A 27,123-nucleotide genomic window follows, 5' to 3' on the forward strand; every position below is an offset into this window, starting at 1 on the left:
TAAAACATAATATAAATCAACATCAAGGCCTTACTTCCCACTAAAAAACAGGGTGGGTAGAATGTACGAAGTGGCTTGTCTAGCGTGGCCTGGCAGAGGGATTAGTCAGTTATTCACTCATCAACCATTCATCATTCAGTATCAAACCAACTCCTTTATTTCCTAATGGCCCCGTACGTGAGTGTTCATACCTCATAAAATATACATTACCTCACCCCTTTGATTTCTCGTCGTTAAGGTAGCTCCCTAACACTTATCCCTAAGCGATTTATTTTGCTTAATACACCTTGTTGCCCTCTTCTGTGCTACTTAAATCATTCTAATATCACCATACTCTGCAGAAATAACGTACAAAATAATACTAGCCAGCCGCATCCAAAATTAAATCGGTAAGGAAGAGGTGATAGGGAGCTTCCTGAACTGCCGAGCATAGAACCCTAACCTTATACATCAAAATACACACTGATTCTGAATTTCGGATTGTGTAAGAATCAAACAAATACAGGAACAATCTATCTATCTATCTATCTATCTATCTATTGCCAGACGCCTCAATCCCGCAAAGGGTGGCCACAAACAAATTGCCTCCATGTCACTGTCCCCCGCCATTTCATTGCCCTGCTCCCAGTTCATAACCCCCTCTCTCATATACCTCTCCACCCTATCCCTTCATCTCATCCTTGGCCTCCCCCTCCCTCTCCCCCCCCTCCAATTCACTCACATACACTTTCCTTGTCAGTCTCTCACTCTCCATCCTCTCCACATGGCCAAACCACCTCAGTGTATTCCTCATAACACTTCCTATCACATCCACATCCACACCACAACGCTTCTTTATATCCTCATTCGTCAGCCTGTCTCTCCATGTGACTCCACAGGCTCCTCTTAAATAACTCATTTCCACTGCTCTCACTCTTGACTCGTGTCCTTCCAACAACGTCCAAGCTTCACTTCCATACGTTAGAGTTGGTATCACAATACTGTCATGTAGTAACTTTATCACTTCCATGCTCACTTCCCTGTTTCTTATCACTGCTTTCAAGGAACCAGCAACCTTTCTTCCTTGTTATACCCTTTCAAGCACATCACCCTCTAAACTTCCATCCTTACTCATCACACTACCCAAGTACTTAAACGTACTCACATTTTCCAATTCCTCACCATCCAACCTCGCTGTACATTCACTGACTTCACCTCTCTCAAAGACCAAGTATGAGCATTGATTTTAGCCCATTTATTAAAATCAGGATATCTCTAGTTTTTTTTTTTTTCATCATATTATTTTCAGCTCGCGGGAGACAATAAGGCTCGTATTCTCGTTGGTAAAGGAAGCCTCCTAACACCTTTTCCTAAGCGATTGATTTTGCTTATTACTCCTTACTATCCTCTTCTGTGTTATTTAAATCATCCAAATACCACCATACTTTGCAAAAAAAAACATACAAACTTATATGTATCCAGCTGTATTATAAAACAAATCTCTTAGGCAAAGGTGCTAGGGAGCTTCCTTAACCGACAGGCACACGGACCTTGGGCTCCTATTCTCGTCGGTTAAGGAAGCTCTCTAACACCTCTTCCTTGGCGATTTATTTTTGGATAGGGTTGGTTAATATCCATTTATACGTTATCTATGCAGGGTATGGCGATGGAGAAAAGGATTTATGTAACACAGAAGAGGACAGTCAGATGTAATAAAGAAAACAAACCGTTTAGGAAAGGGAGCTAGGGAGTCTGCTTAACCCGTAAGGATAAGGGCCTTAGAATTACAGATGTTTGCTATAGTATTCCTTCCCCTTCACTCCCTGACGCCTCCCCACTGATGCTATTTGTTAGTACTAAGTCACTGATCTGAAAAGGTTAAGGGTATAGTGTCCACCTAGCATCCTTTTGGCGATGGATGATAAGAAATAATTAAAATAAAATATCTGTTTGAAGAATTGAAGTTATGTGTGACGCAACCACAAGACAAAACTCTCCAACACGTCTCCTCTTTCCCGCCACGAACACCACTGAAAGGCTTTAATTTACAAGACCTTTGAGCGTTTAGGTAGCCCACCTTGATATTATAAGTGACAGTTTGGATTCAACATATTTTTTCTTTGAGTCTGTAGGTAAGTTGTGCAGTAATGAAATGAAAATGTCTGATATTTCTCTCCCAAAAAGAAAGTATGTTCTCGCCCATGTTTGTTTGTTTGTTTGTTAATTTGTTTGTTGGCAGGATTACTCAAAACTTAAAAGAGAGATTTGGACCAAATTTGGTGGGTAGATAGCCCATGTTCCAGGGAACAATAGATTAACTTTTGGCACCGATCCGGATCGTATTGCAGATTTTGGATCCGGAAAACACTTTTTGCAAAACCCTCATCCATGATGATAAACCCTCACCCACTAAGAAGAGTGGTTTGGAAATGACGTTGCCTTTGTCGGAGAGATGCGCTCCACTGAGCGCCCCTCTAGAGTAAAATTTAGGTTCTTTCTGTTCGAGTAAATAGCCTACAAAACTCCGCAAAATACATCGACTTAATTTATTTTTTCTTTATAATCAGGCCAACACTCAACGAATCCATTCAGTTTAAAGGAAGTGCTTTCCAATGAAGAGGTTAATGAAAGCTATATCCAACCTTCCCTGTGTGAAGTCTTTCCTCAGCTGATAAAAACAATTCTGTGATAAAGACAAGAATGTATGAGAGAGTATCGTATTTAAAGGATTCAAATCTATTATATCAAACCTAAAATAATCATACACACCTGATTGTTTACCTATCAAAAAAATCAAATATGGTAACGCAACTGCCTAACAGATTCTCATGAAAATCAGTGGTGGTGATCCAGAAAAGACTGCAGGTACAAAGATTCCAGACCGTATTAGCTTACATGCAGCTGGAGAATTGAAGACAGTTGACGGGATGACAGCTGGACCAACAGACCGCTTGGCTGGCCTCTGGACCTGACACGCAGCTGCAGCCACAACTCATAGGGGTTCGGCGGCTGGTCAAGGGCTATCCTGGCAAACGAAGAGGGTCCCAGGGAGGTCGGAGTGGTGGGTGTGGTGCATTCAGGGCCTGTATACCCTGGCTGGCATTCACACTGGGGCTCTGTCAGGCCTCCCACACACGAGCCACGCACACCACAGGACAGGCTGCCTCCACCGCATGCTGTGTCCTGTGGCAGACACCCAGCTTCACTGCCACTACCGTACGCTGGTTCACCCAAATCTACCAGCTGAAGAAAAGAAATTAATGCCAGGCACTTAGCAGAATGGCCAGTGGTGGGATTATCATGCCCGTCTATGGTAAATTAAAGACAGGGAGCTGCTACTGCTACTACGGAAAATTGAGGAGAGGGAGCTGCTATTACTCTCCTGTGCTCAATATTTGTGATGAAAACATAAATATTGATCAACGGTTATGAGAAGTATTTATTTTCATAGAGAGACTGACGTGCAGTAATTATCCTTGTTGCTCTTGCATTGAAGGTAGTGACAAGGAACAGGGAGGTAAGCAGGGAAATAAAATAAATGAAGTTGCTACATGACAGTATTGTGATCCTCACTCTAACGTACGGAGGTGAAACATGAACCCAGTTGGAAGGATACGAGTCATGGGTGAGAGCAGTGAGAGGGAGATACTTGATGGGACCATGTGGAGTTAAATGGAAAGACAGACAGACCAATAAGGATGTGAAATAGCATTGTGCTGTTGATGAGGATGTGAGTGAAGGCGTCATGAGGGTTTGGCCACATGGCGTAGGATAGAGAATGAGAGACTGGCTAGAAGAGTGTATGGGAGAGAGTTGGAGGGACAGGGGGAGGATGAGGAGGAGATGGAGGGATGGAATGGGGAAAGATATGAGAGAAAGGGGTCTTAAGTCGAGAGGGAGGGGGAGACTGAAGATGAGATAGAGGGATGGAGTGGATAGAGGTATGAGGGGGAGGGTTATGAGGGGAAGGAGGAGGGGGAGACAGAATGAGATGGATGATTGAAGTGGAGAGAGAAATGAGAGAGAGAGGCATGAAGGGGAGAGGAAGTGGGAGACTAAGGATGAGATGGAAGGATGGAGTGGGGAAAGATATGGGGGAGAAGGGTTGTGAGACGCGGGGGAGAGGGAGACCGAGGATGAGATGGAAGGATGGAGGGAGAGATATATGAGAGAGGAGGGGATAAGTTTGAGGGCAGCCAAACAGCAGTATACAAGGTTATACATAAACAGATCCAGGTCAGCCATGGGACGTTGTTTTGATTTAGTTCTTGGGTCCGTGTTCGGTTGCGGAAGCTCCCAGACACTTTTTCCTTAGCGATTTATTTTGTTTATTACTGTGTGTTATACAAACTCTTCCAATATCGCCATACTCTGCATAAATAACGCATACAAGGATATTAACCAGTCATATCCAAAAATAAGTCGCAAAGGAAGAGGTGTTAGGAGGCTTCCTTAACCAACAGGAATATAACTTTTTGGTAGCCTCTAACGCTGTAATTCAGCTTAGCACACTCTTTGGGGAATTTAGCTGTTGTGTATATCATGACGAGAGGCGCTGCATAAATTGTGCAAATCGTCAGGTAGTGTTAAAATAATAGATATACTCTCTGGTGTAACCAGTTATAAAACAGTCCTTTATCCAGTTTGTTGTTGATGAACCCCAGTGTCAGGCTGGGCAAACCCATCAACCACAGGCAAGCACTTGCCCCTGCAGGGCCATTCCGTACAGTGAACTGATGTTCCCAAGGGGCGAGGCGTGGGGAAAAGTATGGAGGTTTGGTTCCTGGGTGGATGCTGGATTTGCGTCTCCACCCAGCTAACAGGAGCACCATATGAGTAGCAGGCTCCACTTCACCCCGTAATCCGGTTATATGGTTACCACCCAGCTTTGCATATGGTTTCCTGGGTTACAGGAAACCATTAGACTTGTTACTCAGTGTAGAGTCAACTGACGTGGAAAGAAGAGAAATAAAAAGTTACAGGAAAGAAAGAGAGAAGTAGGAAGAGAGGAGGGAGACAGAGAATAATAATGCTAAAGGAGGAAGTAGACAGCACCACAATAACCCCTCAATGGCCGTGGGTTCAGAAACTTGCACACTCCCCTGGCCGGCCTGAGACCATTTTCTCAAAGTTCTAAAATCGATTTCTTTCTTAGAAATGTGAAGAGAATTGTCTGGCACCTGACAGTGTGTTTTTTGGCTTCCTAAACCTATCCTGTGATTCCCTATGATTTGCGGAAGATAAGAAATTCACAAACTTCACTGCACATGTGCCTTTAGCATGTAAACATATGGAAAAAAAACACAGGAGAAAAAGTGCTTGGGATGACAGAGTAGGCTGGACCAATATATGTGACCTTCGTTCCCCTCCCATAATTGTTGGCAGTTTTCTACAGCTGGCACTAATTCGACGTCAGCGGCACGTTTACAGTCAAGCGTCGCTCATCACTGGCGGCCACTGAGGGGTTAAGTAGTTCAGTCCAAAGAGTAATTTCTGTGTGTGTGTGTGTGTGTGTGTGTGTGTGTGTGTGTGTGTGTGTGTGTGTGTGTGTGTGTGTGTGTGTGTTTTGCTATCTTCAGACTATTTTATTCATCTCTGGACTAATCTGTCGTGGTGATGGGATTAATGAAGTCTATGTGCAACCTCTCCAAACCTAAGTAATAATGAAACAAATGCATTCGGGAGAGGAGTGCTAATCGCCCACCATAATATGTCCTTGGCTAAGGTACAAGCTACCTACAAATCAAATTTGAAGAAAATTCACATAACTCTACGGAATTCAGCCACCGCGTTTTGCAGAATGCCAATCCATATTATATACAGTATATATATATATATATATATATATATATATATATATATATATATATATATATATATATATATATAGATAGATAGATAGATAGACAGATAGATATAGTGGCTGGCATTCGGTCGTCTTTGACCGAATCTTCACCAAAAGTAATAGACCTCTGCACATCCACATAGCTGGTGTTTCCTGAAGGTTTGGTGAAAATTCATCCACAACTTTTTGAGATATTTTGACCAGAAAACACACACACAAACAAATCAATAGTAATCACTGGTATAGAAGAGGAAGAAGTTAAAAACAAGATCACAAGAGACAAAAAGGACATGGCAAATGTAATGAGCTTACTGAAAGAAGTATTAGAGGAAATCTGTAGTAAAGACATAGAGGAACACAAAAGGTTAGGGAAATACGAGAAAAGCAAGACGAGACCTCTAAATGTGACTTTCCAGAGTGTAAACACTGTGGAAGAGATACTAAAAAATGCAAAGAATCTTAAGGAAAAAGAGGAGTTCAAAAACGTATGGATAAAAAGATGCCTAACACAAGAGGAACTGGAATTACTGAAAGAGAAAAGGGAGGAAGCAAAAACAAAAAATGAGGGAAGATCAGAAGAGAAGAAGAACTTTTTTACAAAGTAATAGGATTGCAGTACGAAAGTGGTACACAAACAGGATGGAAGAAAAAGGAGGAAGTTAGTAGAACCATGTCATGACAAGTATATAAACAAGATGATAAAGTTGATAAACTCAAATGTGGATGGAATGGTATCTAAATTACTAGAGATGAATGATTATGTCAGAGAAAATGAACCACAAATAATATGCCTAAGTGAGACAAAATAAATACCAAGGATATCAAATGACATACTAAACTTAGAGGCATACAATATATGGAGAAGAGACAGAAATTTAAAAAAAGGAGGAGGAATTATAATATTAACTAAGAAAAATCTAAAAGTCAAGGAAATAAAACTAGATATACCATCACAAGTAGAACGGATTGCAGTAGAGATCGACACATCTGAAGGTAAAGTAATTGTAGCCAATTTGTACATGCCACCCAGATCAAACACATGGGAAAGAGACGAATATGAGGACCTGGCAGAGAGTACAGTTCAGAGTGTAAGATCATTGCTACGTAAAATGGAAGAGAACTCGGAAAGAATTATACTAACTGGGAACTTCACTACAAATATAAATTGGAATACTCTAGATATAAATAGCCAGGAAAGCTGTTGGGACCAAAAGCTCCTGGATCTCGTACAAGAGTTTTTCTTAACACAACATGTGACGGAAACCACCAGAAAAAGAGGACTTGATGTACCTTCAGTGCTAGATCTAATATTTACAAGGCAAGAAAATGATATTGACAGTTTAATATATCACCCTTCACTCGGCAAAAGCGATCATGCAGTACTAAATTATAACTTCAGGATAGCATATGACATAGTAAACAGCAATGATAGTTACAAAAAGAGCCTAAACTATAAAAAGGGAAATTATCAAGACCTACAGAAGTATTTCTTAGAAGTTGATTGGGAAAATGAGCTTAGAGGACAAGATTTAAATGCTGTATATAAAATTTTTTGTGAATTTTATGAAATAGGAGTCCAGAAGTACATCCCACAGCACAAAGAAGCAGATAAGAAAATACAGAAATGGTTCAACACAGAATGTAAAAAATCAAAAGAAAGAAGAGATTTGTTGTGGAATAGATACAGAAGACACAATAGTGAAAGGGCGTATAATAATTACAAACAGGCAAGAAACGACTATACAAGAATAAGGAGGGAAGCCCAAAAACAGTTTGAGGAGGATATAATAAATAAAAGTAGTGATCAACCAAAGCTGTTTTACAGCTATATCAGAAGCAAAACTAAAGTAAAAGATATAATACAATCCATTACGGACGAGGGAATCACTCATACACAAGAGAAAGATATTTGTGAAGCACTAAATAAGAATTTCCAATTAGTTTTTACAGAAGAAAAAATTTTTGAGAGGGACTATGTGGAACACGCATGTCCACACATAGTATGATAACAGAAAGACAGTTTGGTTTCAGAAAAGGAAAATCATGTGTTACTAATCTGTTGAGCTACTATGACAGAGTAACAGACACAATACAGGAAAGGGAAGGATGGGTGGACAGTATCTATTTAGATTTCAAGAAAGCTTTTGACACAGTACCACACCAAAGACTTTTATGGAAACTGTACCATCAAGGAGGAATTCGAGGCAAACTGTTTTGTTGGATGCAAGACTTTCTCATAAAAAGAGAAATGAGGACAGTACTAAGAGGAAACTACTCATCATGGAAAGAAGTGACTAGTGGAGTACCACAGGGTTCAGTGCTGGCACCAATCATGTTTTTAGTGTATATAAATGATATAAACAGTAACACTGGAAATGAGAGCTATCTGAATATGTTTGCAGATGATGCAAAAATACAAAGGAGAAATACTAACACAGACTCTTGTAAAGAGCTACAAGAAGAATTAAATAAACTTCATGAATGGAGTAATACATGGCAAATGGAATTCAATGTGGACAAGTGTCATGTAATCAAGTTTGGTAAAAGTGGAAAAAGACCTGATTGGGATTATAAGTTAGGAAATAAAACCCTATACACATCAGAAAGAGAGAAAGACCTAGGTGTGATTATCAATTACAGACTATCTCCGGCTGACCACATCAGCGAGAAGGTACGGAACATGTATACACTGCTTGCAAATATGAGAATAGCATTCACATACATAAATGAAGACATGCTAGGAAGGATAATAACATCATTCATTAGACCAACCCTGGAATATGCATCAGTAGTCTGGAGTCCTCATCTCAAAAAGCACATAGACAAGATTGAAAAAGTTCAAAGGGCCGCTACAAGATGGATACCAAGCTTAAGGGACCTAAGCTACGAAGAAAGACTAAATAAACTGAATCTACCAACACTACAGGAGAGAAGGAAAAGAGGTGACATGATAATGCTATATAAATGCATATCAGGAAAGGAGAAAATAGACATAAATGATTACTTAACATATGGAGAAGCATCAGCAAGAGGACACTGCAAAAAATTGCATAAGAAGAGAGGTGATAAAGACGTAAGGAAATTCAGTTTCCCAAACAGAGCAATTGATCAATGGAATGCACTACCGAATGAAATAGTGTGTGCCAAAACAATTCACAAATTTAAGGATATGTACGATAAATTTGGTTTAAGACACGGGACAGTACGAGCTTGACTCATTCCTGTAAAGATACAATTAGGTAAGAACAATTAGGTAAGAACACACACACACACACTGACAAAAACAATCACATCGCCTTGCTAAAGGCAGGTGATAAAAAAAAATAATAATAACAATAATAATAATTATAAAAACAACAATAGTACGGTAATAATAATAATAATAATAACAATAATAATAATAATAATAATAACAATAATAATAATTTGTGGTAGGTGGGGGCGCTCACCATCCGCTCACTCGATGTAGTGCTGCTCCTGGGTATCTGCCCTTTCCTCTCCTCCATCCCTCTTTCCTTCCATCCTCTTCTGTCTTTCTTTCCTTCATTCTTTCCTTGTCCTTCTGCCTGTGGGTGACTTTACACTCCCTCTTCTGTCTTTCTTTCCTTCATTCTTTCCTTGTCCTTCTGCCTACGGGTAACTTTACACTCCCTCTTCTGTCTTTCTTTCCTTCATTCTTTCCTCTTCCTTCTGCCTGTGGGTGACTCTACACTGAGTGACAAGCCAAATGATTTCCTGTACACCAGGAAACCATTTACTACGCTGAGTGGTAACCATATAACCAAATTTTTGGCGCCTGGTGGTTTAGTGGGTAATTATTGTGCTCCAATCGAATTGAGCCGGTGAAGGTTTATATCCAAGGGATGGTTGGGGTTTATTGCTCGTGTAATGCCACTCAGGGATGAGTGAGGCTGGTCACTCTCATCTTAAATGTCGGGACCAACTACCTAGCCCCGGGCTCCTACGCTCCTCATGGGGCAATGTAGGATTGGATGATAGATAATAATAATAATAATAATAATAATAATAATAATAATAACAATAATAATAATAATAATAATAACAATAATAATAATAATAATAATAATAATAATAATAATAATAATAATAATAATAATAATAATAATAATGTCACTCCTTGCCTGGATAAAACTGCCAGTTGGTAGAAAGAAAATGTCATCAAACTGCAGTGCCTTAGGCCCATATTCCCGTCGGCTAAGGAAGCTCCCTAACACCTACTCCTAAACGGTTTATTTGGCTTATTACACCTTACTGCCCTCTTCTGTGTTATTTAAATCCGTCTAATATCGCCAATGATGTATAAATAACGTACGAAAAGGATATTAGGCATCCATATCCAAAAATAAATCGCTAAGGAAAAGGTGTTAGGGAGCTGCCTTAACCGACAAAAATACGAGCCTTGGAAAACCGTGCTTTACCTCACTCACCTGTAATTAACTCTCACCTCCTCATTAACACCAGGTGAGAGGGGCAGGGAGTCAGTGCTTCCCTTATGGCTGTAAGCCAATCGACTCTCCCAGTTCAATGTCTTATTTTTCTCCTTTATATTTGCTACTCATGGACAAATTTTATCAACTATCAATAGACCTCTAGTGTTCAAGAAGTAAATGAATGCTATATCTATCTCTCTATCTATCTATAGCCCGACGCCCTAATCCCGCAAAGGGTGGCCCCAGACAAAACGCCTCCAAGTCTCTGTCACCCATAATTTGACTGCCCTCCCCCCAACTCACTCCCCCCTCCTTTATATGCTAATGCCAAATATACTTCCTCCAATTCGAAGAATCTCTCCAAAATTCAATAAGCTAATAAAACCAGACGGTCAGAGCAGTGGCTGAAAGAACAGTACTTGATGCCGCTCGCTGGCTGGTAACACGACTCCATCAATGATAAGGTGAGAGAAGCAAACAGTGCTTTGCTGACGAAAACCCTGAATGTTCTTAAGTTAAAATTTCTCTGTATATTGCAAGAATACGCTGGAAGGAAATATTGTGATGGAAAGGGTTAACTCACCTTCCCAATAACAATAAAGTGAGGGAGACAGCCAGCAGGCAAATCTCTCTCACGCCACATAAAATTACCAGCACATGTCAGGTATATTTGGGTGGGAGAGAGAGAGAGGTTAGAGTCTGAATTTTTATTTCATCTAACGTTTCGGGCGACACAAAACCCAGCCTCAGAGTTTGTGTTGCCCGGAACGTTAGGGAATATAAAGAACTGAAACTGTATATGAGAAAGGAGGTGTGTGAATTGGAAGCAGGGCAGTGAAATGGCGGGGGGCAGGGTGATGTGGAGGCGATTTGTTTGTGGCCACCCCGTACGGGATTAAGGCGCCTGGCAATAGATAAATAGATAGATAGAAGCTCTAACATGTCTCTGCCCCACCCAACATTTGCACTTGTCGTAATGGATGATCTACATGCCAGGAATAATATCAAACACAACGTTCTTTGATGGAAGGGACTGAAACTCACCTCACCATTAACGGTCAGGTGAGAGAGACAGCCAGTCAGTGCTTGGGTCTCTAAAACAGTGGTCCAGCCGTGGTCTTCTGGGCTGGGTGGGGGATGTGCCAGGCCCCCCAGCTGTACGGGGCCAGACCCTCCCCATCTCGTAGGGGTGCTGGGGGTGATCCAGGGAGCCCTTGCCAGGCAGTGCGTCTCGCTGTCCCGCTCCTCACCTTCCCAACCTCGTCCACACAGGTCCAACATTAGCGTTACCCCCTGCCAAAAAATAAAAGTAAATAAATAAATAATTAAAAATCATAAGTATCCTAACCTAGTATGTTTATTGTATCATCCATCTTAATTTCCCACCCTCGGCCACACATGTAAAGCATTATCGTCAGTCCCCACTGAAAGGCCTGAGCATTTAGGTGAAGGTGCATTGTATGCCTAACGCCCAGCTCAAATACCTGAGCATTTAGATGAAGGTGCAGGGTATGCCAGGTGCCACGCTCAAGGGTAGAGTTCACCTGCAGTTGTATATGTCTCCCTGCTCCCTCAATCACCACCTGCGCCCGTCCCTTGACCACCTGAAGGGCCAGGAGGGGCGTGGATGTGTGGGCGGGGCGGGTGGGGTGGGGTGAGAGTGGGCCAGAGTACAGCACAATGCCGCTGGATGCGAGAGGAAGGAGCCTGAGTGAGATGGTGGTGGGGAGGCAGGGCGGGAGGGGGCGCACCCACGCGAACCCGGAACCCATGAAGGTGCGCGACAGAACCTTGCACTGAGGACCCCAGGACCCGCCAGGGCACACGCACCTGAGGGAAGGACAAGGAAAATACTTAAAATAGACTGGACGTGTTTTGAATTACACATCTATGCTAAGGGTTGTTGATCTCACCCCAGGCTCATCTCAACGTGAACCCAGTGGACTGCAGGCTGAAGCACCTCTTGCCCTACAAACCAACATCTTCCTTTCAGGGGACAGGGAAGGAGTTGAGAAACGTGTGTATAACCAGATAACGTAGCTTCCTAGCTATATGAGTGTCACTACGTGAAAGCATAAGGAATTTCTCTCTCTCTCTCTCTCTCTCTCTCTCTCTCTCTCTCTCTCTGTATGTATGTATGTATATATATATATATATATATATATATATATATATATATATATATATCCATCATCCAATCCTACGTTGCCCCTTGAGGAGCCTAGAAGCCCGGGGCTAGGCAGTTGGTCCTAACATTTAAGATGAGAGTGACCAGCCTCACTCATCCCTGAGTGGCATTACATGAGCAATAAACCCCAATCACCCCTTGGATACAAACCTTCACCGGTTCAATCCGACTGGAGCACAATAATTACCCACTAAACCACCAGGCGCCATAATTTGGTTATATGGTTACCACCCAGCGTGGTAAATGGTTTCCTGGTGTACAGGAAATCATTTGGCTTGTCACTCAGTGTAGAGTCACCCACAGGCAGAAGGGAGAGGAAAGAATGAAGGAATGAAAGACAGAAGAGGGAGTGTAAAGTCACCCGTTGGCAGAAGAAAGAGAAAAGAATGAAGGAAAAAAAGACAGAAGAAGATGGAAGGAAACAAGGATGGAGGAGAGGACAGGGTAGACGCCCGAGAGCAGCACTACATTGAGTGGGTGGATGGTGGGCGCCCCCACATACCTACCATATATATATATATATATATATATATATATATATATATATATATATATATATATATATATATATATATATATATATATATATATATATATATATATATATATATAGAGAGAGAGAGAGAGAGAGAGAGAGAGACTTTAGCACCTTTACCATCTCACTGCACAAAAGTTTATAAGTCCAGAGTTCTAGAAAAATATTACTTGAAGCTCATTTTAAGATATTGCAGCTGCAGTCTTTTCACAGCCAATGTCGAAATGTTTAATAAATCATTTACTTGTTCAGAATGATCAATATTACATTACAAAACTGATATTATAATTCAGTGCACCGCAAACACAATTACAGTAAGTCTTCCCAGTTATAAATTTACTAAGCGACTATTTTGTTATTCAGGTCTATGTACAACTGGCCCAACATTTATAAACAAGAGGCTATATACCTGGCCCCGGCATCGGTGCTAACACACCGGCCAGCGTTGAGGCAGGAGGCAGGTGTGCAGGCGTGGTGGTAGCGGGGGAGTGGGTGGCAGGTGTGGCCGCGGCTCAACCGAGGGGTCACCAGGGAAGTTACATTCGTGTCCACCACCTGAAATAATCGTACAAGGCTAGCACACCATCTGTCTATCTGTCTATATACCTAGGCTGCTTCCCCCATAGAAAGGGAGGTAGCCGAGACAGGACGACACATTCCCAATTTACTCATCCACACACACACACATTTATTCGTATCTTGGCACCATAGGAACATTATATTGGTGTTGTTGGTGCTTATCATCAGTTATGCCCCACCCAGCAGACCCATCGACCGCAGGTAAGTAAAAGCACTCGAGGAGTCTTCTCACAAGTCCCTGACACTGTTGATGATGGGTCTATGTCTGTCCGTATTCTCGTGGGTTAAGGAAGCTCCCTAACACCTCTTCCTAACGATTTATTTTCCTTATTACTCCTTATTATTCTCTTATGTGTCATTAAAATCATTCCAGTACCACAAGTTATAGCAAAAAAAAAAAAAATCAAACTGATATTGGCCAGCCGTATCCAAAAATAAATCGCTAAGGAAGATTTGTTAAGGAGCTTCCTTAACTGATGAAAATACAGGTCATACTGGGTCGTGTTGTTCAGTGCTTCGTAATGTGGGTCAGGCTGTGGGCATCTATTTTGCTTATTACACCTTACTGTCCTCCTCTGTGTTGTATAAATCATTCTAATATCGCCATACTCTGCATAGATAACCTGCAAAATGATATTAATTAGCCATATCCAAAAACAAATCGCGAGTCAATTACCAGCTGCCTTTATCTTTATGTTCGTGAGCCAGAGTTTTTGCTCACCCTGTAGCCCTGCCACTGACTGCAGGGTTACTTCAGAGTCTTTTTGTTAGCTGCTGTAAATTTATGATACTGACATCAGAAGGATTACTCATAAAGAGGATTACAAAGGGGTTAAGACGGAAGGAAGATTTTGTGATTTTCCCCTCCATAGATTAGAGGGAAATCATAGTGAGGGGCAACTACGCTTGTAAGAATATGTGGAGAGTTAAATGAGGAATTTACAGCCAGAGGCGATGTTAGTGGGTCCATTGCACTTCACTCTGGCACTTGAAGCACCGTCAACAGATTTTAGAAGAGGAACACACTGGCAGCTGATTTAGTTTTGATTGCTTGAAGGGTGCAAGAGACTAGAGAGAAGATTGAGAGGTTGAGGAACAGTGATCGAAGCAAAGGGAGTGAAAGTTAATGCTGATGAAACGAAGGTCAAGGCAGGCAGGTGCGAGGAGAGTAATTTCAGAGCAACCTATGTGGTCCTCTGTTGTATGTTGAGTTAGAAAGAATAGTATCATGTCTTCAACTTGCTATGAATGAGTCCATAAATGATGTAGTAGTGTTAGAGGTATAAAGAAGGACGTGATAATTTTCAGCGTATTATGCAGGGCTATCCGGGCTGTGGATGAGAGAATGGAAACTGACGATTAGGGAGACAGCGTGGAGGAGGACTGTTATTCGGGGAGAGGGGGACTGTTACCTGGCCTGATTCCTTTGCTATAATGAGAGGTATTTGGAAGAAATTTATGGAACTGTTGTCTTCCCTATTATGACGGGGCTCTCCTCTCTTAATAAGGTCACTCTACAGAAACATGTGTGAGGAGGTGCTGTGTGAGAAGAGGACACCTGCAGACAAGGACGCAGAGATATAAGAATGAGGTGGATGAATAGTCTTGCTGAGTGACAAAACTAAGAGTGTGCTGTGCGGGCAGTTTGTCATAAGATATATTACAGACATGACGAGATTTGGTTAACTGACAGGGTATGGGTGTGTCGAGAGTTGGGGCTGGGAAGTTGGCTGAGAAATATCACAGGAGAGAGAGTGGAGGAAAGAGTTTACTGAGGCAAACTGGGCAAGACATGAAGTGAGGTTTTGCATGGAGACCTCCAGGGTAGGTGACAGATCAGTGCAACAGTTTAAGATCGTGAAACACAGACTTGCTAACAACTGAAAACATCTACAGTATCTATCTATCTATCAATCTATCTATATCTATAAACATCTATATCTATCTCTATCTATTTATACCTGTCTATCTATCTATCTATATCTATCTATCTGTGCTATAGTACATTCACTTTAACTTGACCCAAATTTTTGTCATTTTGCAGCTTATTTCACGTAGCTCAGTGGCAGACAAGACAATACTACTGCTCTACACCCATTCTATAGCACTTCTTCGTGACTAGAGTCATATTTTATTGCATATCTCTTGTTACAGGTCAGCATTCAAGGTGGAAGGATGACAATTTTAGGCCAAGTTAAAGTGAACAGAGAATAACATAGTCTTTGGTCTCTGACTGGAGGGGTAATATTTTTCTACTATAATGTTACCTGAAGAGGAAGTACAACTGAAGCAAGGGATGCCATGGATGAGGGGTGGTGGGGCGAGGGGGAGTGAGGGGCAGGGGAGGGGGACAGCTGGCCACTGACACCACCACCACCACCACCACCACCACCCTCAGACTGGACCATCTGTGCGTCATCCACAACCACACGCAGGTACATCGCTTTCTCCAGCTGAACACAGACACGGCGATACAGGGGAAAGAAAAACATTAAATATACCTTCAGAAATAAGAGCGTATTGAACCATCGCAGCATTATACACAACCGTATGAATGTACAGTTGGCCACACATACACCTGGTACAGTGTCCGTGTGAAGTGGGAGTCTGGCTACGATTTCGGACGTTCATGTATCAAAGTTACCTGGTCATTTCATCTATTCTGACACCTGCGTTCATTCCTGTCAGTGCCACCAACAAACATGTCATTATGTCAAGGGTGTCATGTGTACCAAATCCTAGACCACTGATGCACACTGATGCCGTACCAGGTTCATATGCTGCCAGCTGTACATGCTCTCTCCTCCTGAACACGGCATATCACAAGGGAGAGAAAACACACAAGTACTACATGCGGAAACTTCAGGGTTCTTGTGTTCTTGCCCTTGGTGTGGTGTGGTGTGGTGTGGAAGGGTGATTTTATGTTGTGGTGCGAGAGGGTGGTACACTGTGCTGCGTGGTGTTGTGTGTTCTTTTTTTTTTTTTATGCGAGGAAGAAGGAACCAAAGGCCATGAGCCCGCAGTAACAGTTCCCTCCAAGAGAAAAACAAAATACAATAGAGAGCCAAATTCAAGATCCGATCATTTTGAGATGCCTGGACACACTGCGTTTGAAAGACTGGAGATCATAGGCAGCAGGAAATACAGACAGAGGGAGACAGTTCCAGAGCTGACCTGTTGCATAAATGAAAGACTGGGAGTAACGGTTAACTCTTGCATTAGAGAGTTGGACAGAAAAGGGATGAGAGTTTGCTGCCAGACGGGTGCTACGTGCCCGTCGTAGAGGTGGAGGAATGCAAGCAGACAGTTCAGAGGAGCAGTGACCATTAAAGTAGCGACAGAAAAGAGATAAAGATGAAACAGTGCGGCGAAGAGACAGAGGTTGAAGGGAGTCAGTAAGAGGAGGAGAGTTAATGAGACGAAAAGCCTTTGACTCCACCCTATTGAGAAGAGCTGTATGTGGGGAGCCTCCCCACACATGAGAGTTGTACTCCACACAGGGGCGGATAAAACCCCTGTATAGAGTCAACAATTGTGCAGGGGTAAAGAAAGAGCGGAGTCGGCTTAGCACACCCAATCTCTTGGAAGCAGATTTTACAATAGATGTAATATGATCTCTCCAAGATAAGTCCCGAGTAAATGAAACCCCAAGCATGTTCAAGGATGATGCAGGATTAAGCTGAATATTATTAAACATTGGTGGGTATACCTGTGGAAGATTTTGTCGGGTAGATAGGTGTAAGAACTGAGTCTTAGATGCATTAAAACCAACCATATTATTTTTACCCCAGTCAGAGATACGAGCCAAGTCAGACATTAGGTGTGCCATAGCCTCATCCCTTGTTTGTTGAAGTAACTGTTGAGATGGGCGTTGCGGGAACCGAATGGAAAGGTGAAGGGTGGAGTCATCAGTGTATGAGTGGATAGGGTTAGATGTACAGCTTAGAAGATCATTGATGAATAAAAAGAGGAGAGTTGGTGATAGGACAGAGCCCTGAGGAACACCACTGTTGATAGATGTAGAAGAAGAACGATGGCCGTCTACAACAGCGGCTATAGAACGACCAGAAAGGAAGCTAGAGATGAAGGCACGGATAGAAGGATAGAAACCGTAGGAAGGCAGTTTGGAAATTAAAGATTTATGCCAGACTCGATCGAAAGCCTTTGAGATGTCAAGTGCAATGGCAAAGCTTTCGCCAAAGTCCCGAAAGGAGGATGACCAGGAGTCTGAAAGGTAGGTGAGAAGATCGCCAGTGGAGTGTCCCTGACGGAACCCATACTGACGATCGGAAAGAAGGTTGTGATAGGAAAGATGCCTTAAAATTTTTCTATTGAGAATTGACTCGAAAACTTTGGAAATACAGGACGTTAAAGCAATTGGACGATAGTTGGAGGGTTGGGAGTGGTCACCCTTCTTTGGGACTGGCTGAATGAGAGCAAACTTCCAGCAAGAAGGAAAGGTACAAGTTGACAGACAAAGGCGAAAGAGTTTGCCTAGGCAGGGTGTATGCGCAGAAGCACAGTTCTTGAGAACAACAGGAGGGACCCTATCAGGCCCATATGCCTTGTTAGTACTGAGGCCAGTGATGGCAGAAAATACATCAACTGAAGAAATTTTAATGTCAGCCATAAGGAAGTCAGAGGGGGGAAGTGATGGAGGAACAGCACCGGAATCGTCTAAGGTGGAATTGGAGGAGAAAGTCTGTGTAAAGAGATCTGCTTTATCAGTAGAAGAAATAGCAACAGAACCATCAGAGTAGAAAAGAGGAGGGAAGGATGATGAGGTAAAGTTGTTAGAAAGATTTTTGGCAAGGTGCCAGAAGGAGCGGGAAGAATTCGAGTTGGAGAGTTGAGAGCATTTAGTATGGATGAAATTATTTTTAGTAGAGCGAAGAACAGACTTAGCACGATTCCGGGCAGAAACGTAAAGATGATGTGATTCAGGGGTGGGTTGGCTCCGGTACCTTTTGTAGGTCTTCTCCTTGTTGCGGACAGCATTAGAACAAGCGTGATTAAACCAAGGCTTTCTTGCGTAAGTCAAAGGATATGAGAAAGGAATGTATGCTTCCATGCCCGAGAGAGTAACCTCCGTAATGCGCAAGGCACACTCAAATGGCTCCTGGCCATGGAAGCAATAATCATTCCAGGGAAAATCAAAGAAGTACTGCCTGAGGGCCTCCCAGTCCGCGGTTCCAAAATGCCACAGACGACGTTTCCCTGGAGGGTCCACAGGCCGTACCGGAGTGATAGGACAGGTTAAGGTAATAAGGTTGTGATCGGAGGAGCCCAACGGAGAGAAAAGATTAACAGAATGGTGTTCGGTATGGTTGTGGTGTGGTGTGGTATGGTGTTGTTCGGTATGGTGTGGTGTGAGTGTAGTGTGGTGTGGTGTGGTGTGGTGTGGTGAGGTGAGGTGAGGTGTGGTGTGGTGTGGTGTGGTGTTGTTCGGTATGGTATGGTGAGGTGTGGCGTTGTTTGGTATGATATGGTGTGGTGTGGTGTAGTGTGGTGAGAGGTGTAGTGTGATAGGATGTGGTTTCACTAAAGTCGCTTAAGCCTCCAGGAGTGAAGCACCCAGCGTCCGAAAATTGTTAGTGAGAGAGAGACGGACAGAGCCGTTCCAAGAGAGGCTCCTGCCTCTAAAAAGAACACGTGATGCTGAAAATAATATAAATTCAAAGTCACAAGGCTAAGTCCATTTTCGACATTTTTTTTGTTTTTTATTTTTATTTATTTATTTTTTTTTTTTTTTACGTGTCCGACTCTGGGCAAATGCTTCAGGGCCTATTTCTTAGGGTCAGCGTCCTATCCCAAGGCCCAGCAGTCCTCCTACACCTCCACATGTCACCACTTCGGCGCTAACACCCACCGTCCATATTGAATACATGCTAGGGCTGTCTCATACAGGACTGGTGTATTGGTATTAGCGGGGGTATTTTTACGACATGTCGGCGGGTCATCTGGTAGATCAGGAAAGTCTGCTTTGAGGAAATTCAAATCCTTAAGCTGTTCCCTGCCCCAGCGGGGATTTGATCCTGGCTCCATTAGGACTGCAGGCCGCCTCTCTACCGATTCACATCCCGTTCCCAAGGTCCACTAGTCTTCCTACACAGCCTACTACACACCCCCACATGTCACCACTTCGGCGCTGACACCCATCGTCCATAATGAATACATGCTAGGACTGACTCATACAGGACTGGTGTATTGGTATTTGTGTGTATGAACAAAATAACAGTTTTTATCTGATTTGGCTTAAGCTTGGCATATAGGGTGTCAGCCAAGGAACTGGCCTACTTTTTTTTTTTTTTTTTTTTTCAACAAGAGGCCAAAGGTCAAGTTCACATGGTGAGGTTAAAATGAACAACTGTGATCCGGTTTAGCCCAAATTTTATGGAAGGGTTGAGGATAAGGCAGGAATGAAGCTACTTGAATTGGAGAACAATAAGTTATATATTTCACTTGCCAGCACGAGATTATTGTTATGACAGCTGACGTGTATTTTAGCAATGCTGACCAGAAATATTACATCTGGTGATGATCTTGTAGAACACACAAATATAAGTGAGGGTTTTTTATTGTATGCAAATGTTCAGATATCAAGAGATGATTGAAAACCTTTAAGTTATATTATGCTTGTCGGGGCATTGTGTGGTTTTCTGTGCCTATATATTTAGCCTACAGGTGTCGTTGCCTTTGTTAGCTACGTAAGGATAGGGAGGTAACATGAGACTGGCTATTGAAAAGAAATTAAGCATTCGTATAGGTGGCAAACTTAAAGTAACTCACCTTCTGAATACTGAGTGAAAGAAGACCATGGAGCTTTACAGGGTCCAGGAACTTGCCTCCTGCCTGTCTCACACTCACCCAAACGCACGTATGGTGAGTGGATGGAGGGGGTGTTGAGGAAGGGAAGACGATGGAGGAGTCTGAGTTAACTGGGGAGGCATCAGGGAAGGTGGGGAGTGGGTGGGGAGACAGGGTGGGGAGACCATACACGCTGACGATCTCAACTTTGTCGCCCACTCTCCCCACCACCTCCCTCACCGCCTCCGTCAGGGTGCCCAGACCGCCGCCACCCTCCTGTTGAGATTTAATGGGTATTGGATGAATTTTATCAATATTTCGAAATGTGGTTGATTGAGAATATTTATGCCATTTTAGCAATTTCTGTTTCACACACACACACACACACACACACACACACACACACACACACACACACACACACACACACAACTCAGCACATACACACAAAACCACAACCTACACACACACACACACACACACACACACACACACACACACACACACACACACACACACACGCAAAACCACAACCCAGCACATACACACAAAACCACAACCACACACACACACACACACACACACACACACACACACACACACACACACACATACACAAAACCACATCTCTACACACACACACCCACACGCATACACAAAACCACATCCCTACACACACACCCACACACACCCACACACACCCACACACAAACCCACACACACACAGACACACAAACACACACAAACACACACACGTACACCAGGCGTCCAGTGTGCTGCTAGTGCGGTGGGTGTGGTGGGGGAGAGGGTGATGGGCACAGCGTGGGTAAGGGCCTCGGGGCAGAGATAGCGCACCTCCACCGTCACGTTGGCTGACACGCCCACCTGACCCCACGCCCGATCCGACACCAGGAAATGAAGGTCGTACCTGGGGAAGTGACGGGAGATGAGGCATTATATTAGTAGGTATTTCCATTTGGCCCCAAAGGTAGATCAGACGACAGGAAATGAGGGTCTTATCTAAGAAAATAAGGAGAGGAGAGGAGGGGGACTTTAGAAATGGAGGTCGTACCTGGGGAAATGAGGAGAGATGAAGAAGAAGACATCAAAGAGTGGAGGTCGTATCCGGAAAATGAGGAGAAAGGAAGAGGACTTGTGAAATGAACGTCGCACCGGGCAAATGAGGGGAGATGAGCAACGTCAGTAGGTATACCTATATGATCCGACTCTGGGGAAATGAACAGAGATGATGAACAATATTAGTAACTTTTTCCATTTGGTGTTAAGCTTAATCAGACTACAGGAAATGAAGGGTGTGTCTGGGGAAATGAGGGGAGATGAGAAACAATATCAGCTGAAATGACCCTCTGACCCCACGCTCGATCAGACACCAGGAAATGAAGGTCGCATCTTGGGAAGTGAGGAGAGGAGAGGAGGAGGGCTTTAGAAATGAAGGTCTTATCTATGGAAATGAGGAGAGGAGAGGAGAAGAGAGGAGAGAAGAGGAGATGAAGAAGACATGAGGAAATGCAGGACGAGGAAACGGAAGTCACAGAACCTCTTTCGCAAATCTTGTTGTTATTCTTTTTGTTGTTGCAATACTTGTCTCACCTTCATGTGAACCCAGTGAAGTGCAGGTTCTATTTCAACCAGTCACTCCTGGACATCTTCTACTGAGGTTATGCTAAAGGATTATTTGTGCTTTGATAGTGAGTTGCATGATGTGTGTTTTGTTATGCGGGGCTGCAAAGAAGCGTGAAAATGGGTTTATTTGCAAGTTGTATTTTGCACTGTTATTGTGTCCTGGCATTGTATTGGTACTGTATTTTGTATTGGTATTGTACAGGGAAGGCTGGTGACCGCATCGCAGTCTGGCGTACTTGTGTCTCTCTAGGATGGATAGTTTCTGAGGGGCGGATGTCCAGTGGTGATTCAAGAAGGATGCTGTTTGAAGGCTTTGGATGGCTGTGGTGGCTATGTGTTTATGTATGTGTGCTGTTAGTATGTGTTTATGTGTCTGAGAGGCGTGCTGCTGGTATGTGTTAAGTGTACTGTTCGTATGTGTGTGTGTGTATGTTTTTGTGAAGTGTGCTGTTGGTATGTGTTTGTGCTTATGAAGTGTACTGATGGTAACTGTTTATGTATGTGTTTGTGAAAATGGTATGTGTTTATGTTTGTGATGTGTGTTGGTATGACTTTATATGTTTGTGAAGTGTGCTGTTGGTACGTGTATGTATGTATGTATGTTTGTGAAGTGCGCTGTTGGTACATTTATGTATGTATGTTTGTAAAGTGTGCTGCTTGTATGTGTTTGTGAAGGTGCTGTTGGTATGTGTTGACATGTTTGTGGTGTGTTGGTATGTGTTTCTGTGTCTGTGAAGTGTGTTGGTGTGTGTCTGTGTGTTTGTGAAGTGTGTTGTGTGTGTCTGTGTTTGTGAAGTGTGTTGGTGTGTATGTGTGTTTGTGAAGTGTGTTGTTGGCATGTGCCTACGCGTTTGTGAAGTGTAATATTGAGTAGAAGAGAAGGGTTAAGTTCAGCTGTCGTTTGTTTGTTGTTTCTCGTGGAGAGGGTGATGCAGCATGAAGCTACAGGCGTGGGATGGGTCCAGCTGAACCAATGAATTATATGTCTCTCATATAAGATCCTTGTTTGGAGTTATATATCTCAACGTAAAGGATCTGTTTTTGTAATATGCAAGCATGTATCTCGATCTCCTTATACAGTGTGTGTGTGTGTGTGTGTGTGTGTGTGTGTGTGTGTGTGTGTGTGTACTGTATCAGTACTGTAGGGAAGAGAGTCTTGTATTCCTGAACTTGGGCTTAATCATTTATCTACAGTCATCTCTCAATTTCCGACTCAGGTTCAACTCTTCATATTCTTTTACCTTCTTCTTACAATCAGTATCTTTCCTATAGTTTTTTCTTATCCTTGACTTGGCCTAGATTTTTGTCCTTTTGCAGCTTTTTTAACCTCGACCAATGGCAGGTAAAGACAATGCTATGGCTCTACTTCCCTTCCATAGCACTTCTTCGTTACTAGCACCATATTGTAGTTAATCTTTTGCTACAATTGTGGACTCATGATAGAAAGATGATCATTTTAGGTCAAGTTAAGATGGAAGGAGTACAGTATTCTCCTAGATTCCCATTTTTAGTGTGTTCGTTACTAGCATCATATTCTAGTGTTAATCGATTGCTACAACTGTACATTAAAAGAAAAGATGATTTTAGGCCAAGTTAAAGTAAAAAGAGTATAGTATTCTCTTTGATTCTCATTTTTCGTGTCTTACCTCCTCTCTCTCAGCTGTGTGGATGCATAAATCTCCCCAGTGGCTGTGTTAAGGGAGAAATGGGGATGGGGAGAGCCAGCCCACTCAAATGTCTTATCGTCAAGGTCCCAGTCGTCAGGGTCCTCCACATACACCCTCCCTAGCGCCACCTCCACGCCGCCACCCTGAAACAAAAGTACGAAGTACTAAGTACTTTTCGTAAATTATCATAACACAAACGGTACAACACAAGGATATTAAGGACTAATTCTGTTTTCCGAAGATTATCATAACAACCAAAACATTAGAACAATTAGTGAACATATGTAGCAGAAAATGGTCCTTCACATACATTCTGGTGCCACCTCTACTCCACTCTGAGCTAGGAATATTAAATACAACTCTCTGAAGTAAGGTACTGAATTCTAATTCTAGTTTTCGAAGATCAGTCAGAGAGCAAGATATGAAAATAAACACTAAAAGAGAAATAATTATCTGGTACATCCCTAAAAGACTGCCCAGTTCAAAAACAAGAGGTAGGATTGATGCAGTATTAGTTAGATCTAAAGGATATGATGGAAAAACTGAGGGAAAAAGAAGTCTGTGAAGATATGTATGGGAAAGGCTGATAGAAGAATAAGATTTTGAGAGATGATATTGCTGCGAAGGATTAATCTTGAAGTTGCTACAGATTATGACAATGTGAGAGCTAATGCCAGATAAACCATGATTCACACTTGCATAATTTTGTGACAGTAGCTATTTGATGATGGATGATGATGATTATGATGATGATGATGATGATGATGATGATGAGGAGGAGGAGGAGGATGTTGATGATGATGACAGTGACGATGATGATGAAAGCAAGCACAGTAATCAGTCATAATGAAGGCACTAACGAAAATATAAATTACAACAACAAATATCACGTGGTGCACCTGAGTCTTCCAGAGATGCACCGTCTTTGCGCCTGGCTTCATGGGGTTGTCATTTACATCGTCAATGATAACAGTGATGGTGTGTGTGGCAGCCAGTCCCCCGGCATCACCCACCACCACCTCTACTGTCAGTTGTCTGTGTTCCTCTCGGTCGACTGCCTTCACTGACCACACCTCTGCCCCACCACGACCACTATCCAGACCTATATGGGAAGAGCAACACGTAGGATTAATCTTTGCCCACATTCACTACATCCACCATCAGCTTCCACTGTTTCATTTTTCCACTGCTCCTCTCGGCCACCACAATCTGCCCCACCTCGACCCCTGTCCAGACCTGCCAGGGAAGAACAACACTGATGTCTGTCTCCCTTCACCACCACGTCTCTATTCAGCTGCCTAAAATCCTCTCTGCCAATGACATTAACAGACACCTTCTCAAAATCACGACCACTGTCCTCTGCCGTCTGCTGCGTCTTCCACTCTGTCAGCTGCCATGACCACACCTCCACACGACCACTGTCTACACCTGACATAGAAAAAAGGTTAGAAATAATATCTGTTTTCTAAGTTGCACAGTAAACTTCATGGTACCTATTGCACACGATTAGCAACCAACATAACATCATACGTAAATATCAAATGTCAATTACTCCACCCCTCATCATTTATTATCATCTTAGCCCTTCTGTCATTAAATCTAGAGCAACATGCTTTCTCTCTGTCTCTGTCTCTGTCTCTGTCTGTCTGTCTGTCTGTCTCTGTCTCTGTCTCTGTCTGTCTGTCTGTCTGTCTGTCTGTCTGTCTCTCTCTCTCTCTCTCTCTCTCTCTCTCTCTCTCTCTCTCTCTCTCTCTCTTCACTGCAAAGGTACAAACTAGGTGAAATCAGGGTAGGTAAGGTTAGGTCAGGCTTGGGTTTGTTAAGAGTAGCCTAGATTAAGTTACATTCGGTTAGGAGTTTGTATTTTTGGTTGTTAGAGCACTACAACATCAAATATACTGTGGGCAATAAGGATATATAGGAACAATACAGGTACAACACTAACCATGATGGTAGTTGAGTGAGAGGGTGTGGGTGACGAGGGCTGGGTTGGAGGCAGCCAAGGTGAATGAAAAGGGCGGTCCGTGTCCCAGATGCCACAGGTCATCGTCCGTGGCTGTCAGTACACCCAGTAACTTTGCAGACTCTCCTTCATTGACGTGTAGGAGGGTGGGCGGGCGTAGGCGGGGTGGGCAGTCGTTCACATCACTCACTGTTATGGTGAGGGTAGCCGTGGAGGACAAGGGGGGGCGACCATCATCAACGGCTATTATCCTAGCCACTCCCACCTCCCCTCCTTCCGCCTCTCTGTCTAAGGTCCGCCACAGACGTACATTTCCTCCAGCTTCCACTTTCAGGGCGCCCCACCCGCCCACCACATGGTAGGTCACCTTCTGCTGTCCCATCTGCAGGAGTCACAATTGTACAAAGCTGCAAGATTAATGATGTAATTGGGATAATATATGTTCGGGCAAATTCGAAGTAATCCTAACCTATTGGAACAGCATGGTAATATGACTGAATATTTACACGAAAATTTTGTGGAAATAGAATGCCAATCTATCTATCTATCTATCTATCTATCTATCTCTATATAATCAAACTATTCACTTTTTGGTCATGCAAGCAACAGCTGATTCATGATGTGTCCATTGAAGGAACCTTTCCAGTATGTAAACACTTTAGAACACATGTAGGGACATATTTCTACATCCCCTTAAATCTAAGCCTCAAGTGGATTGTGTAAGGGGAGGAATAAGAGGATAAAACCCAAAATACATCATTGAAATGAAGGGGTTAAGCATCTTGATGGGAAGTAACATGGTATTGACAGTTCTTTGCATTCCTCTTCTCAGGTGACGAATGTTAAAGCTTATTTTTGCCACCTCCAGATGATTCAGTTCAGCTTAGGAGAGCGTTCTTGCCATGAAGGGGTAAATAAAGGCAATATCTAACTTCCTGTGCAAAGGTTCTCTCATCTGAATAAAATCGTTCGTATGCAACACGAAGAATATAGAGTTTAATAGGGGACAAAAATATCGATACACCCCATTACAATAAATACAGTAGACAGACTAAACAGTGGCTTTGGATACGCATGAATGTGATCTTTCGAGCCAAACAAACTTTTCAGAACACTTGGTAAATTTCTGATCTACGACAGACTTGAAGCAAAATTCTCTTCACTAACTCCTCAGCCGTTACATCCTCTAACTTAGAGAGTTACCAGTGCCCTGATGCAACCAAACCTGACCTAATCTGACCTATGACCTACCATATCGGGGTCACGGGCGGGCAGTGAGGCGATGAGAGTGCCTGGTGGGGTGTCCTCGGCGACGGTGATGTGGGTGTGCGGGGTGGTGAAGGTGGGCGGGTTGTCGTTCACATCTCGCAGCATCACCTCCACCCACCCTGTGTCTGTGTGCCTGGCGTCACTCCACCCACCGCGGCCCTGGGGTGGAGGGGGGGTGGGGAGGGAGGGGGAGAGA

General features: G+C 43.0%; 1 protein-coding gene across 1 annotated transcript in view; it reads right to left on the minus strand.

Annotated features, from left to right (window-relative positions):
- The window catches only part of LOC145391941 (uncharacterized), a 177,783-nt gene that overhangs the window by 14,900 nt on the left and 135,760 nt on the right, over window positions 1-27,123 (minus strand). The window contains exons 11-21 of the mRNA XM_080266430.1: window positions 26,910-27,086; window positions 25,641-26,040; window positions 24,595-24,797; window positions 23,675-23,838; window positions 21,144-21,312; window positions 20,367-20,660; window positions 15,845-16,030; window positions 13,408-13,553; window positions 11,760-12,105; window positions 11,320-11,568; window positions 2,875-3,222 (exon numbers count right to left, since the gene is read on the minus strand). Of these exons, the coding sequence (XP_080122556.1) occupies window positions 2,875-3,222; window positions 11,320-11,568; window positions 11,760-12,105; window positions 13,408-13,553; window positions 15,845-16,030; window positions 20,367-20,660; window positions 21,144-21,312; window positions 23,675-23,838; window positions 24,595-24,797; window positions 25,641-26,040; window positions 26,910-27,086 (2,682 nt within the window). The remainder of the gene's footprint in view (window positions 1-2,874; window positions 3,223-11,319; window positions 11,569-11,759; window positions 12,106-13,407; window positions 13,554-15,844; window positions 16,031-20,366; window positions 20,661-21,143; window positions 21,313-23,674; window positions 23,839-24,594; window positions 24,798-25,640; window positions 26,041-26,909; window positions 27,087-27,123) is intronic.

The sequence above is a fragment of the Coenobita brevimanus genome, chromosome 20, assembly GCF_032717465.1.
Source record: "Coenobita brevimanus isolate Jiangsu-jjx chromosome 20, ASM3271746v2, whole genome shotgun sequence".
In the NCBI taxonomy this organism is placed as follows: Eukaryota; Metazoa; Arthropoda; class Malacostraca; order Decapoda; family Coenobitidae; genus Coenobita; species Coenobita brevimanus.